Here is a 14495-nt window from a genome sequence, read left to right as displayed (position 1 = left end):
CTTCTTTAATCGTCTAAAAGTGCAAACGCTGTGATCTGATACTGAACCCATTTTCTTCATTTGGAGTCCAAAAAGTCAACGTTCAGCTTTGATTGGTTTGTTCAGGATGAAAAGTATCAAAATAAAACCCTGGTGAAACTAAAGCCTTAAATACTCAACAATCAGTGAATTTAATACGATTAGAAAAAACTTCCTCAAATCAAACTGACATGACTAAATAAATACGTGTGCAGGTCGGTGGGCGTGGCCCAGTTTGGTCAAATCCGTCTGATTGGTCGCTCTCTCCGTCAGTCGACGACGCGTGTCACTGTTTTGGGTGAATGGCAGCGGTGGGGCGGGCCTTCAGCCGCAGCAGCTCAGGGATTGGTCGCCCGCTGTCCTGGTAGAAGTCCAGTCCTGTGATCCACTCCACGTCCCGCACTCGTGATTGGTGGAACCACATGAGCTGCTCCACCCAATCAGCTTCAGCCTCTGAGCTCTGAAACACACACACACACACACCTGGACTCAGCGGTGTCACCACTAAACCCGGGTCACTAGGACTGGACCGGACCGGACCCTCTGGTGGAACCGTTTTGGACCACGGGCCGTATGTTTGACACCTGTGCTTAACCTTTAGAGGTCCACGGTCACGGTTAAATATTTGAGTCGAGTTTTAATTTATTACAATTTTATTTTCTATTCCTACTATTTGGAACCAGTAATGACTTTTAAAGTCTTTGAAAAGGTTCGTTAAACATCTGTGTGTACGCAGACAAATGTGTTTCTTTATTCAATTAAAAAGAACAGTTTTGCAACCGAAAAAGATCTGAGAGCAAACGACAGTCAGTGGCCCTCAAACACACATCCGTTTACTCAGAAACCACTCCTCTTTGCTTGTGAGTTAAAAACTTTTGCTTCCGACTTGAAAAGTTCTGATTGAAACTCACTCCTCTGTTTGCAACTTCAAAAGTTTTGCTGGTGAATTTAACTGCACTTAATGGGCGTGGCCTATGCCGATGGATGAGAGAAGAGTTTCTATTGGTGGGTTTGACCTGGCTCCAGCTTCTGCCTTAAAGCCACTTCTGTTGTGTTGGGTCCTGACAGGCTCAGGTCAGCAGCTCTTCAACCATTCTCCTTTTCAGGCACCGTGTTTTCTGGGGTTCCCTACGTCGCATCCCGACCGGATCCCAGCTCACCTCGGACCCAGTCCGAGGTGAGCTGGGATCCAGTCCCAGCTCATCACACAAACAGAACCACAGAGAAACAGAACCACAGAGAAACAGAACCACACACAAACAGAACCACACACAAACAGAACCACAGATAAACAGAACCACAGAGAAACAGAACCACACACAAACAGAACCACAGATAAACAGAACCACAGAGAAACAGAACCACACACAAACAGAACCACACACAAACAGAACCACAGATAAACAGAACCACAGAGAAACAGAACCACACACAAACAGAACCACACACAAACAGAACCACAGATAAACAGAACCACAGATAAACAGAACCACAGACAAACAGAACCACAGATAAACAGAACCACACACAAACAGAACCACACACAAACAGAACCACAGATAAACAGAACCACACACAAACAGAACCACACATAAACAGAACCACAGAGAAACAGAACCACACACAAACAGAACCACACACAAACAGAACCACACATAAACAGAACCACAGATAAACAGAACCACACACAAACAGAACCACAGATAAACAGAACCACACACAAACAGAACCACACACAAACAGAACCACAGATAAACAGAACCACAGATAAACAGAACCACACACAAACAGAACCACAGATAAACAGAACCACAGATAAACAGAACCACACACAAACAGAACCACACACAAACAGAACCACAGATAAACAGAACCACAGATAAACAGAACCACAGACAAACAGAACCACAGATAAACAGAACCACACACAAACAGAACCACAGATAAACAGAACCACACACAAACAGAACCACACACAAACAGAACCACAGATAAACAGAACCACACACAAACAGAACCACACATAAACAGAACCACACACAAACAGAACCACACACAAACAGAACCACAGACAAACAGAACCACAGATAAACAGAACCACAGAGAAACAGAACCACACACAAACAGAACCACAGATAAACAGAACCACACACAAACAGAACCACACACAAACAGAACCACAGATAAACAGAACCACAGACAAACAGAACCACAGATAAACAGAACCACAGAGAAACAGAACCACACACAAACAGAACCACAGATAAACAGAACCACACACAAACAGAACCACACACAAACAGAACCACAGATAAACAGAACCACACACAAACAGAACCACACACAAACAGAACCACACATAAACAGAACCACAGATAAACAGAACCACACACAAACAGAACCACACACAAACAGAACCACAGATAAACAGAACCACAGATAAACAGAACCACACACAAACAGAACCACACACAAACAGAACCACAGATAAACAGAACCACAGATAAACAGAACCACAGACAAACAGAACCACAGATAAACAGAACCACAGATAAACAGAACCACAGATAAACAGAACCACACATAAACAGAACCACACACAAACAGAACCACAGATAAACAGAACCACACACAAACAGAACCACACACAAACAGAACCACAGACAAACAGAACCACAGATAAACAGAACCACACATAAACAGAACCACACACAAACAGAACCACACACAAACAGAACCACAGATAAACAGAACCACACACAAACAGAACCACACATAAACAGAACCACACACAAACAGAACCACAGATAAACAGAACCACACACAAACAGAACCACACATAAACAGAACCACACACAAACAGAACCACACATAAACAGAACCACACACAAACAGAACCACAGATAAACAGAACCACACACAAACAGAACCACACACAAACAGAACCACAGATAAACAGAACCACAGACAAACAGAACCACAGATAACAGAACCACAGAGAAACAGAACCACACACAAACAGAACCACACACAAACAGAACCACACATAAACAGAACCACACACAAACAGAACCACAGATAAACAGAACCACACACAAACAGAACCACACACAAACAGAACCACAGATAAACAGAACCACACACAAACAGAACCACAGATAAACAGAACCACACACAAACAGAACCACAGATAAACAGAACCACACACAAACAGAACCACACACAAACAGAACCACAGATAAACAGAACCACACACAAACAGAACCACACACAAACAGAACCACAGATAACAGAACCACACACAAACAGAACCACACACAAACAGAACCACAGATAAACAGAACCACACACAAACAGAACCACAGATAAACAGAACCACACACAAACAGAACCACACACAAACAGAACCACAGATAAACAGAACCACACACAAACAGAACCACACACAAACAGAACCACAGATAAACAGAACCACACACAAACAGAACCACACACAAACAGAACCACAGAGAAACAGAACCACACACAAACAGAACCACACACAAACAGAACCACACACAAACAGAACCACAGATAAACAGAACCACACACAAACAGAACCACAGATAAACAGAACCACACACAAACAGAACCACACACAAACAGAACCACACACAAACAGAACCACAGATAAACAGAACCACAGACAAACAGAACCACAGATAAACAGAACCACACACAAACAGAACCACACACAAACAGAACCACAGATAAACAGAACCACAGACAAACAGAACCACAGATAAACAGAACCACAGAGAAACAGAACCACACACAAACAGAACCACACACAAACAGAACCACACATAAACAGAACCACACACAAACAGAACCACAGATAAACAGAACCACACACAAACAGAACCACACACAAACAGAACCACAGATAAACAGAACCACACACAAACAGAACCACACACAAACAGAACCACAGATAAACAGAACCACACACAAACAGAACCACAGATAAACAGAACCACACACAAACAGAACCACACACAAACAGAACCACAGATAAACAGAACCACACACAAACAGAACCACACACAAACAGAACCACAGATAAACAGAACCACACACAAACAGAACCACACACAAACAGAACCACAGATAAACAGAACCACACACAAACAGAACCACAGATAAACAGAACCACACACAAACAGAACCACACACAAACAGAACCACAGATAAACAGAACCACACACAAACAGAACCACACACAAACAGAACCACAGATAAACAGAACCACACACAAACAGAACCACACACAAACAGAACCACAGAGAAACAGAACCACACACAAACAGAACCACACACAAACAGAACCACACACAAACAGAACCACAGATAAACAGAACCACACACAAACAGAACCACAGATAAACAGAACCACACACAAACAGAACCACAGATAAACAGAACCACAGTTTGTCATGTCTTTTATGTGTGTGATTGTCTGTCAACTCACCATATATTTTTTAATGGTATTTTTTTTTTTTTTTTAATCAGTTACTAGAAATTCCAGGCGACCCCACGTGGGGTCCCGACCCAAAGGCTGAAAAACACTGCTGTAGACCGTACTGAAAGAGAAATTCAGGTTCTCAGGAAAATCGCCGCTTATCAATTAATTGTTAATCGATCAATAAGGTCAACCAAGTAATGATTAACGGATTAATGGATAATTTGCATTCCTAATGTGAACCCTTTAAATAAATGGACAGTGTAATGTTTTATAAATGAATCGTGTGCATCACAGTGTGTTGTGTTTTTTTTTTGGTTTTTTTGCTGGATTGGACAAATGCAGGTAATTTGAGGTTTAAAGGGTTAGAAATCCCCGTCTGTGTCAGAGTCTGGAGGAGCAGTCTGATGAACGGTCCTTCTGTCTGTCTTCTGTCTTATTTGTCCACCCACCACTGTGACACAGTCTGAGGTTTGTCACCAAACCGACAGTAACCCCCCGGTCGTCCACTGTTCATGGTCCAAACACCCACCCAGACAAACCACCGCTGGTCAGGTCACACAAACAGAAAAACCACAAACACACACTGGAAAAGCTTCATTTCATTCAGCCGTCTGTGCAGGCTGTCATTGTTCTGGTGGTGGTTTTTCTGGGTTCAGTTCTTCTGAACACATTCTGTCTTCCATCCCACACACACTTGTTCAGTTCTGATCACTTCCTTTGAACTGAACAAGCGTGTGTTGGATGAGTCTGAATGTTTTCAGAAGAGCTGACCCGGTCCAGTTGAACCCAGAACCACAGACACTCATGTCCGTCCTGTTCTTTGTGTTCTCAGCGCTGCAGTTGGATGTGCTTCTGTTCTCTGGTTTGTCCAGTTCATGAAGTCAAACCACTGAGTGAACCAACACAGAGGTTCAACTGCTTCATGTGGACGCAGTCACTCTGACACTACACTGAAAAAAAAGGATGTGATGGTGGAGCAGTATTTATGACGTGAACTGTCACAACTTTTATTTTCTAACTGTAAACAAAAGTGAACAAAAATGGAGCAAAATAATGAAAGAAATGAACAAAACCCAACGAAAATGGAGCAAAATAATGAAAGAAAGGAACAAAACAGAACAAAAATCGAGCAAAATAATGAAAGAAATGAACTAAACCCAACGAAAATGGAGCAAAATAATGAAAGAAAGGAACAAAACAGAACAAAAATCGAGCAAAATAATGAAAGAAATGAACTAAACCCAACGAAAATGGAGCAAAATAATGAAAGAAAGGAACAAAACAGAACAAAAATCGAGCAAAATAATGAAAGAAATGAACAAAACCCAACGATAATGGAGCAAAATAATGAAAGAAAGGAACAAAACAGAACAAAAATCGAGCAAAATAATGAAAGAAATGAACAAAACCCAACGAAAATGGAGCAAAATAATGAAAGAAAGGAACAAAACAGAACAAAAATCGAGCAAAATAATGAAAGAAATGAACTAAACCCAACGATAATGGAGCAAAATAATGAAAGAAAGGAACAAAACAGAACAAAAATCGAGCAAAATAATGAAAGAAATGAACAAAACCCAACGAAAATGGAGCAAAATAATGAAAGAAAGGAACAAAACAGAACAAAAATCGAGCAAAATAATGAAAGAAATGAACTAAACCCAACGAAAATGGAGCAAAATAATGAAAGAAAGGAACAAAACGGAACGAAAATTGAGCAAAATAATGAAAAAAATGAAGAAAACTGAATGAAAATCAAGCAAAATAATGAAAAAAGGAACAAAACTGAATGAAAATGGAGCAAAATAATGAAAAAAATGAACAAAGCCTGACAAAAATGGAGAAAAAAAAGGAGAAAAAAATTAACAAAACCGAAAGAAAATAGAAAAAATTAAAGAAAACCAAATGAAAATGGAGCAAAAATAATGACAAAAATGAACAAAAATTAAGCAAAATAATGAAAAAAAAATGAACAAAACTGAACAGAGATTGTCAAAGATGTTTTGGTGTAGTAATATTTATCAGGTCAACTGTCACAACTTTTATTTTCTAATTGTAAATATCAGTGAGAACTGGAATTATTCAAGTAAAACTAAATATGTCATTGGTGTAATAAATAAATTAAGTTGTATTCTGTATTTTCACATAATATTCAAAGGTGATAGTCGTTACACACAAACCTAGAAATACCAAGAAAGTTTTAATAGACTATTTAAACTGCAGAACAAATATGAACAATGTTGTGTAAATGTTACTTATATATTGTCCATTAATAAAAGTTAGAAAAAGTATTGGAGCGAGACACACTGATCGTACTGGGGGCAGTTTGTGCTGAGTCACGTGACTCATGTAGTTTACAGTGTCACTGAGTCATGTGACGGTGCACTACCTTGCAGGTTGTAAATATTGCTTGCTTATTTATGTTCTGTGGTTCTATGACTCAGTGTCTGTTCTATGTTCTGTGGTTCTATGACTCAGTGTCTGTTCTATGTTCTGTGGTTCTATGACTCGGTGTCAGTTCTATGTTCTGTGGTTCTATGACCCGGTGTCTGTTCTATGTTCTGTGGTTCTATGACCCGGTGTCTGTTCTATGTTCTGTGGTTCTATGACCCGGTGTCTGTTCTATGTTCTGTGGTTCTATGACCCGGTGTCTGTTCTATGTTCTGTGGTTCTATGACTCAGTGTCTGTTCTATGTTCTGTGGTTCTATGACTCAGTGTCTGTTCTATGTTCTGTGGTTCTATGACTCAGTGTCTGTTCTATGTTCTGTGGTTCTATGACCCGGTGTCTGTTCTATGTTCTGTGGTTCTATGACCCGGTGTCTGTTCTATGTTCTGTGGTTCTATGACTCAGTGTCTGTTCTATGTTCTGTGGTTCTATGACCCGGTGTCTGTTCTATGTTCTGTGGTTCTATGACTCGGTTTCAGTTCTATGTTCTGTGGTTCTATGACTCAGTGTCTGTTCTATGTTCTGTGGTTCTATGACTCGGTGTCAGTTCTATGTTCTGTGGTTCTATGACTCAGTGTCTGTTCTATGTTCTGTGGTTCTATGACTCAGTGTCTGTTCTATGTTCTGTGGTTCTATGACTCAGTGTCTGTTCTATGTTCTGTGGTTCTATGACCCGGTGTCTGTTCTATGTTCTGTGGTTCTATGACCCGGTGTCTGTTCTATGTTCTGTGGTTCTATGACTCAGTGTCTGTTCTATGTTCTGTGGTTCTATGACCCGGTGTCTGTTCTATGTTCTGTGGTTCTATGACCCGGTGTCTGTTCTGTGGTTCTATGACCCGGTGTCTGTTCTATGTTCTGTGGTTCTATGACCCGGTGTCTGTTCTATGTTCTGTGGTTCTATGACTCAGTGTCTGTTCTATGTTCTGTGGTTCTATGACCCGGTGTCTGTTCTATGTTCTGTGGTTCTATGACTCAGTGTCTGTTCTATGTTCTGTGGTTCTATGACTCAGTGTCTGTTCTATGTTCTGTGGTTCGATGACTCGGTGTCTGTTCTATGTTCTGTGGTTCTATGACTCAGTGTCTGTTCTATGTTCTGTGGTTCGATGACTCGGTGTCTGTTCTATGTTCTGTGGTTCTATGACTCAGTGTCTGTTCTATGTTCTGTGGTTCTATGACTCGGTGTCAGTTCTATGTTCTGTGGTTCTATGACTCGGTGTCTGTTCTATGTTCTGTGGTTCTATGACCCGGTGTCTGTTCTATGTTCTGTGGTTCTATGACCCGGTGTCTGTTCTATGTTCTGTGGTTCTATGACCCGGTGTCTGTTCTATGTTCTGTGGTTCTATGACCCGGTGTCTGTTCTATGTTCTGTGGTTCTATGACTCAGTGTCTGTTCTATGTTCTGTGGTTCTATGACTCAGTGTCTGTTCTATGTTCTGTGGTTCTATGACCCGGTGTCTGTTCTATGTTCTGTGGTTCTATGACCCGGTGTCTGTTCTATGTTCTGTGGTTCTATGACCCGGTGTCTGTTCTATGTTCTGTGGTTCTATGACCCGGTGTCTGTTCTATGTTCTGTGGTTCTATGACTCGGTGTCTGTTCTATGTTCTGTGGTTCTATGACTCAGTGTCTGTTCTATGTTCTGTGGTTCTATGACTCAGTGTCTGTTCTATGTTCTGTGGTTCTATGACTCAGTGTCTGTTCTATGTTCTGTGGTTCTATGACCCGGTGTCTGTTCTATGTTCTGTGGTTCTATGACCCGGTGTCTGTTCTATGTTCTGTGGTTCTATGACTCAGTGTCTGTTCTATGTTCTGTGGTTCTATGACCCGGTGTCTGTTCTATGTTCTGTGGTTCTATGACTCGGTTTCAGTTCTATGTTCTGTGGTTCTATGACTCAGTGTCTGTTCTATGTTCTGTGGTTCTATGACTCGGTGTCAGTTCTATGTTCTGTGGTTCTATGACTCAGTGTCTGTTCTATGTTCTGTGGTTCTATGACTCAGTGTCTGTTCTATGTTCTGTGGTTCTATGACCCGGTGTCTGTTCTATGTTCTGTGGTTCTATGACCCGGTGTCTGTTCTATGTTCTGTGGTTCTATGACTCAGTGTCTGTTCTATGTTCTGTGGTTCTATGACCCTGTGTCTGTTCTATGTTCTGTGGTTCTATGACCCGGTGTCTGTTCCGTGGTTCTATGACCCGGTGTCTGTTCTATGTTCTGTGGTTCTATGACCCGGTGTCTGTTCTATGTTCTGTGGTTCTATGACTCAGTGTCTGTTCTATGTTCTGTGGTTCTATGACCCGGTGTCTGTTCTATGTTCTGTGGTTCTATGACCCGGTGTCTGTTCTATGTTCTGTGGTTCTATGACTCAGTGTCTGTTCTATGTTCTGTGGTTCTATGACCCGGTGTCTGTTCTATGTTCTGTGGTTCTATGACTCAGTGTCTGTTCTATGTTCTGTGGTTCTATGACCCGGTGTCTGTTCTATGTTCTGTGGTTCTATGACCCGGTGTCTGTTCTGTGGTTCTATGACCCGGTGTCTGTTCTATGTTCTGTGGTTCTATGACTCCTGTTCTGTCTATAGTGGACAGTATCTGAGTGAACTGAAGGAATATTTCAGTTCGTCTCCAGGACTGGACGCTGTGTGCTGCTGTCACACAGTCTGGGCTGGTTTAAACATGTGCAGTTTCATTAAAGGAAATACCACAGTCTTTTCATTAGTGTGTGGTGTAATGGGATCTGTGTAGTGTAACTACTGTTCACTCTCCTGTAACTGTACTCTACCAGAACGTCACAGTATTTAAGAATTACCTTGAAAAGCCGTTAGCAAGCAATACAATTCATTTTCAAAACATACATTCCGTCTGACTATGTATTTAGGACTCAAAACACCTGCTATGAAAATAGATGAATATCTCTGGAATGTTCTTTTAGAAGCAGGGAAAAAAGCAATAACAAAAAACAGGATGGTAGAAGATGAACCAACTGTTCAGCAATGGGTCCAAATAACCAGGATATTTACAAAATGGGAAAAAAATCACCATCAGCATTAATCTAAAATTAGAAAAAATACTCATCAAACATTGGGAAAAAAGAAAGACCAGAGACAATATTAGGCGAACACTTCATGTGATTAACCATACACAAAAAAACCAAGAACAGGCAGGTATACTAGGTCTAGACGCCCAAAAAGCATCTGATACAGTCGACTGAGCTTTCCTATATAATGTACTCTCACGATTCAACTTCTCAGACACTTTTCTAAATACCATACGAAGACTTTATAATCATCCAGTGGGGAAAATCAAAATAAACGGGGGCTTAACTGAACCAATTAAGATGAAGCAAGGGTGTAGACAAGGCTGTAATCTTTCACCACTTCTCTTCAGTATATTTATCGAGCCTCTGGCAAAATGGATCAGGCAAAATCCGAAAATACATGGTGTATTGGTAAATAAAATGCAACAAAAGATAGCCCTTTTCGCAGATGATGCTTTGATTTACCTGGCAAAACCCTGCGAATCTCTCCCTGAACAACATAAAATCCTAACAGACTTCGGCAAAGTTTCAGGACGTAAGTTAAATTCCCGTAAATCTCAGGTATTGGCGTTCAATTATTCACCCGATTTGTTAATCAGAGAACATTTTAAAATAAACTGGAGCATGGAATCAATCTCATATTTGGGAATTGAGATTCCAAAAGATGTAAACAACCTAATCTCAACTAACTATGATCCTTTAATGACCAAAATTAAAACTGATTTAAACAGATGGAATCTGATCCCCTACCTAGGACTAACACAAAGGATAGATGCAATAACGATGATTGTATTGCCCAAATTGCTATACCTTTTTCAGACAATACCAGCTGAACCTAACAAAACTATGTTTCAGGAAATTGATAAATGGGTTTCTAGATTCATATGGCAAGAAAAGAAACCCAGAATTAAATATAAAACCTTCCAAGACACAAAACAGCATTTGCAAATTCAGCATTCTCCTGTGTGTCCATGCGACAGTGGAACACATGACCAACAGAACTACGAACAATTACAAACGATCACACATTCTCCAGCACGGTGAAAAAACCACTACTGTCAAACCAAACCTGTCGACATAATGGAATGTGATGTAAACATGTTTAGAGTGTGTGAGACAGACTGCACTGCAGTGGGACAAGAGTGAATGGACAGATGGGAATGAATATTTTACATAGATGGAGTTAGAAATAGGCATTTTTTACTGCTTTAATTAATGTCTGTTTTTTAGCGCTAACATCAGCCTGAACAGGGACTACAGGTGGAAATGAGCACCAGTGCCACAACCTGGTCCACTACATCTGTCCTTTTTAAGGTTCATGTATATTGTGCATTGTTCCTGTCTAAATAAAGAAATAAAATGAAAAAATGAATGTGGAACTGAACTAAAATGAATCTGACACCCCTGATATGGAGTAAATGTCCTCTAAAATTAACCTGGATTTGAAACAGAGGACAGAAAACTAATACAGGATCAAAAACTAATTAATCTGAGCAAAAAAAAAAAATTTCCATTTTGAATGTCTGGGGTCGACAGAAATGTGTGACGTTAAAATGGGGTCAGGAGTAAAAAAAAAAGGTTGGAACCAGTGGACTAATGTGAACGGAAGAGGTTGTGTCTCTTATGCTTCAATTAAAAAAAAAAATCCAAAAAAATTGTCAAAAATTCAAAAATCGAAATTTCTCTAAACACTTCACACATTTTGTCGACAATATTCCAAGGAAAATCCATCTAAACTGTGCAGCTCATAAACTGGGGTGTATAAACTGAGGGTGTATAAACTGGGGTGTGTAAACTGGGTGTATAAACTGGGTGTATAAACTGAGGGTGTATAATCTGGGTGTATAAACTGAGGGTGTATAAACTGAGGGTGTATAAACTGGGTGTATAAACTGGGTGTATAAAATGAGGGTGTATAAACTGGGTGTATAAACTGGGGTGTATAAACTAAGGGTGTATAAACTGGGGGTGTATAAACTGAGGGTGTATAAACTGGGTGTATAAACTGAGTGTATAAACTGGGTGTATAAACTGAGTGTATAAAGTGAGGGTGTATAAACTGGGTGTATAAACTGGGGGTGTATAAACTGGGGGTGTATAAACTGAGTGTATAAACTGGGGTGTGTAAACTGGGTGTATAAACTGAGGGTGTATAAACTGGGTGTATAAACTGGGGTGTATAAACTGAGGGTGTATAAACTGGGGTGTATAAACTGAGGGTGTATAAACTGAGAGTATAAACTGGGGATGTATAAACTGGGGGTGTATAAACTGGGGGTGTATAAACTGAGGGTGTATAAACTGGGTGTATAAACTGGGGGTGTATAAACTGGGGGTGTATAAACTGGGGTGTATAAACTGGGTGTATAAACTGAGGGTGTATAAACTGGGGGTGTATAAACTGGGTGTATAAACTGGCGGTGTATAAACTGGGGTGTATAAATTGGGTGTATAAACTGGGGTGTATAAACTGGGTGTATAAACTGGGGTGTATAAACTGAGAGTATAAACTGGGGGTGTATAAACAGAGTATAAACTGAGAGTATAAACTGAGGGTGTATAAACTGGGGGTGTATAAACTGAGGGTGTATAAACTGGGGGTGTATAAACTGGGTGTATAAACTGGGGGTGTATAAACTGAGGGTGTATAAACTGAGAGTATAAACTGGGGGTGTATAAACTGGGGGTGTATAAACTGAGAGTATAAACTGAGGGTGTATAAACTGGGGGTGTATAAACTGAGGGTGTATAAACTGGGGGTGTATAAACTGGGTGTATAAACTGGGGGTGTATAAACTGGGTGTATAAACTAAGTGTATAAACTGGGGGTGTATAAACTGAGTGTATAAACTGGGGGTGTATAAACTGGGGTGTATAAACTGGGATGTATAAATTGGGTGTATAAACTGGGGTGTATAAACTGGGTGTATAAACTGGGGTGTGTAAACTGGGGTGTATAAACTGGGGGTGTATAAATCGGGGGTGTATAAACTGAGGGTGTATAAACTGGGTGTATAAACTGGGGTGTATAAACTGGGTGCATAAACTGGGTGTATAAACTGGGGGTGTATAAACCGGGGGTGTATAAACTGAGCGTGTATAAACTGGGTGTATAAACTGGGGATGTATAAACTGGGGGTGTATAAACTGAGTGTATAAACTGGGATGTATAAACTGGGGGTGTATAAACTGGGGGTGTATAAACTGAGGGTGTATAAACTGGGTGTATAAACTGAGTGTATAAACTGGGGGTGTATAAACTGAGTGTATAAACTGGGGGTGTACAAACTGGGGGTGTATAAACTGGGGTGTATAAACTGGGTGTATAAACTGAGGGTGTATAAACTGAGTGTATAAACTGGGGGTGTATAAACTGGGTGTATAAACTGGCGGTGTATAAACTGGGGTGTATAAATTGGGTGTATAAACTGGGGTGTATAAACTGGGTGTATAAACTGGGGTGTATAAACTGGGGGTGTATAAACTGGGGGTGTATAAACTGAGAGTATAAACTGAGGGTGTATAAACTGGGGGTGTATAAACTGAGGGTGTATAAACTGGGGGTGTATAAACTGGGTGTATAAACTGGGGGTGTATAAACTGAGGGTGTATAAACTGAGAGTATAAACTGGGGGTGTATAAACTGGGGGTGTATAAACTGAGAGTATAAACTGAGGGTGTATAAACTGGGGGTGTATAAACTGAGGGTGTATAAACTGGGGGTGTATAAACTGGGTGTATAAACTGGGGGTGTATAAACTGAGGGTGTATAAACTGGGTGTATAAACTAAGTGTATAAACTGGGGGTGTATAAACTGAGTGTATAAACTGGGGGTGTATAAACTGGGGTGTATAAACTGGGATGTATAAACTGGGTGTATAAACTGGGGTGTATAAACTGGGTGTATAAACTGGGGTGTGTAAACTGGGGTGTATAAACTGGGTGTATAAACTGGGGGTGTATAAATCGGGGGTGTATAAACTGAGGGTGTATAAACTGGGTGTATAAACTGGGGTGTATAAACTGGGTGCATAAACTGGGTGTATAAACTGGGGGTGTATAAACCGGGGGTGTATAAACTGAGCGTGTATAAACTGGGTGTATAAACTGGGGGTGTATAAACTGAGTGTATAAACTGGGTGTATAAACTGGGGGTGTATAAACTGGGTGTATAAACTGGGGTGTATAAATTGGGTGTATAAACTGGGGTGTATAAACTGGGTGTATAAACTGGGGGTGTATAAACCGGGGGTGTATAAACTGGGTGTATAAACTGGGGGTGTATAAACTGGGTGTATAAACTGGGAGTGTATAAACCGGGGGTGTATAAACTGAGGGTGTATAAACCGGGGGTGTATAAACTGAGGGTGTATAAACTGGGGTGTATAAACTGGGTGTATAAACTGGGGTGTATAAACTGGGTGTATAAACTGGGAGTGTATAAACCGGGGGTGTATAAACTGAGGGTGTATAAACTGGGGGTGTATAAACTGATGG

The 14495-nt window shown here is 40.6% G+C and overlaps 1 protein-coding gene across 1 annotated transcript in view; it reads right to left on the bottom strand.

Moving 5' to 3' along the window:
- Positions 1-289: 289 nt before the first annotated feature.
- The window catches only part of LOC115428207 (venom phosphodiesterase 1-like), a 130763-nt gene continuing 116557 nt past the window's right edge, over positions 290-14495 (bottom strand). The window contains 1 exon segment of the mRNA XM_030147044.1: positions 290-478. Within this exon segment, the coding sequence (XP_030002904.1) occupies positions 305-478 (174 nt within the window). The 3' untranslated portion in view covers positions 290-304.

The sequence above is a fragment of the Sphaeramia orbicularis genome, chromosome 11, assembly GCF_902148855.1.
Source record: "Sphaeramia orbicularis chromosome 11, fSphaOr1.1, whole genome shotgun sequence".
NCBI lineage: Eukaryota > Metazoa > Chordata > Actinopteri > Kurtiformes > Apogonidae > Sphaeramia > Sphaeramia orbicularis.
Note: the sequence above shows the minus strand (reverse complement) of the source record. Positions and strands in the feature narration are given on the sequence as shown.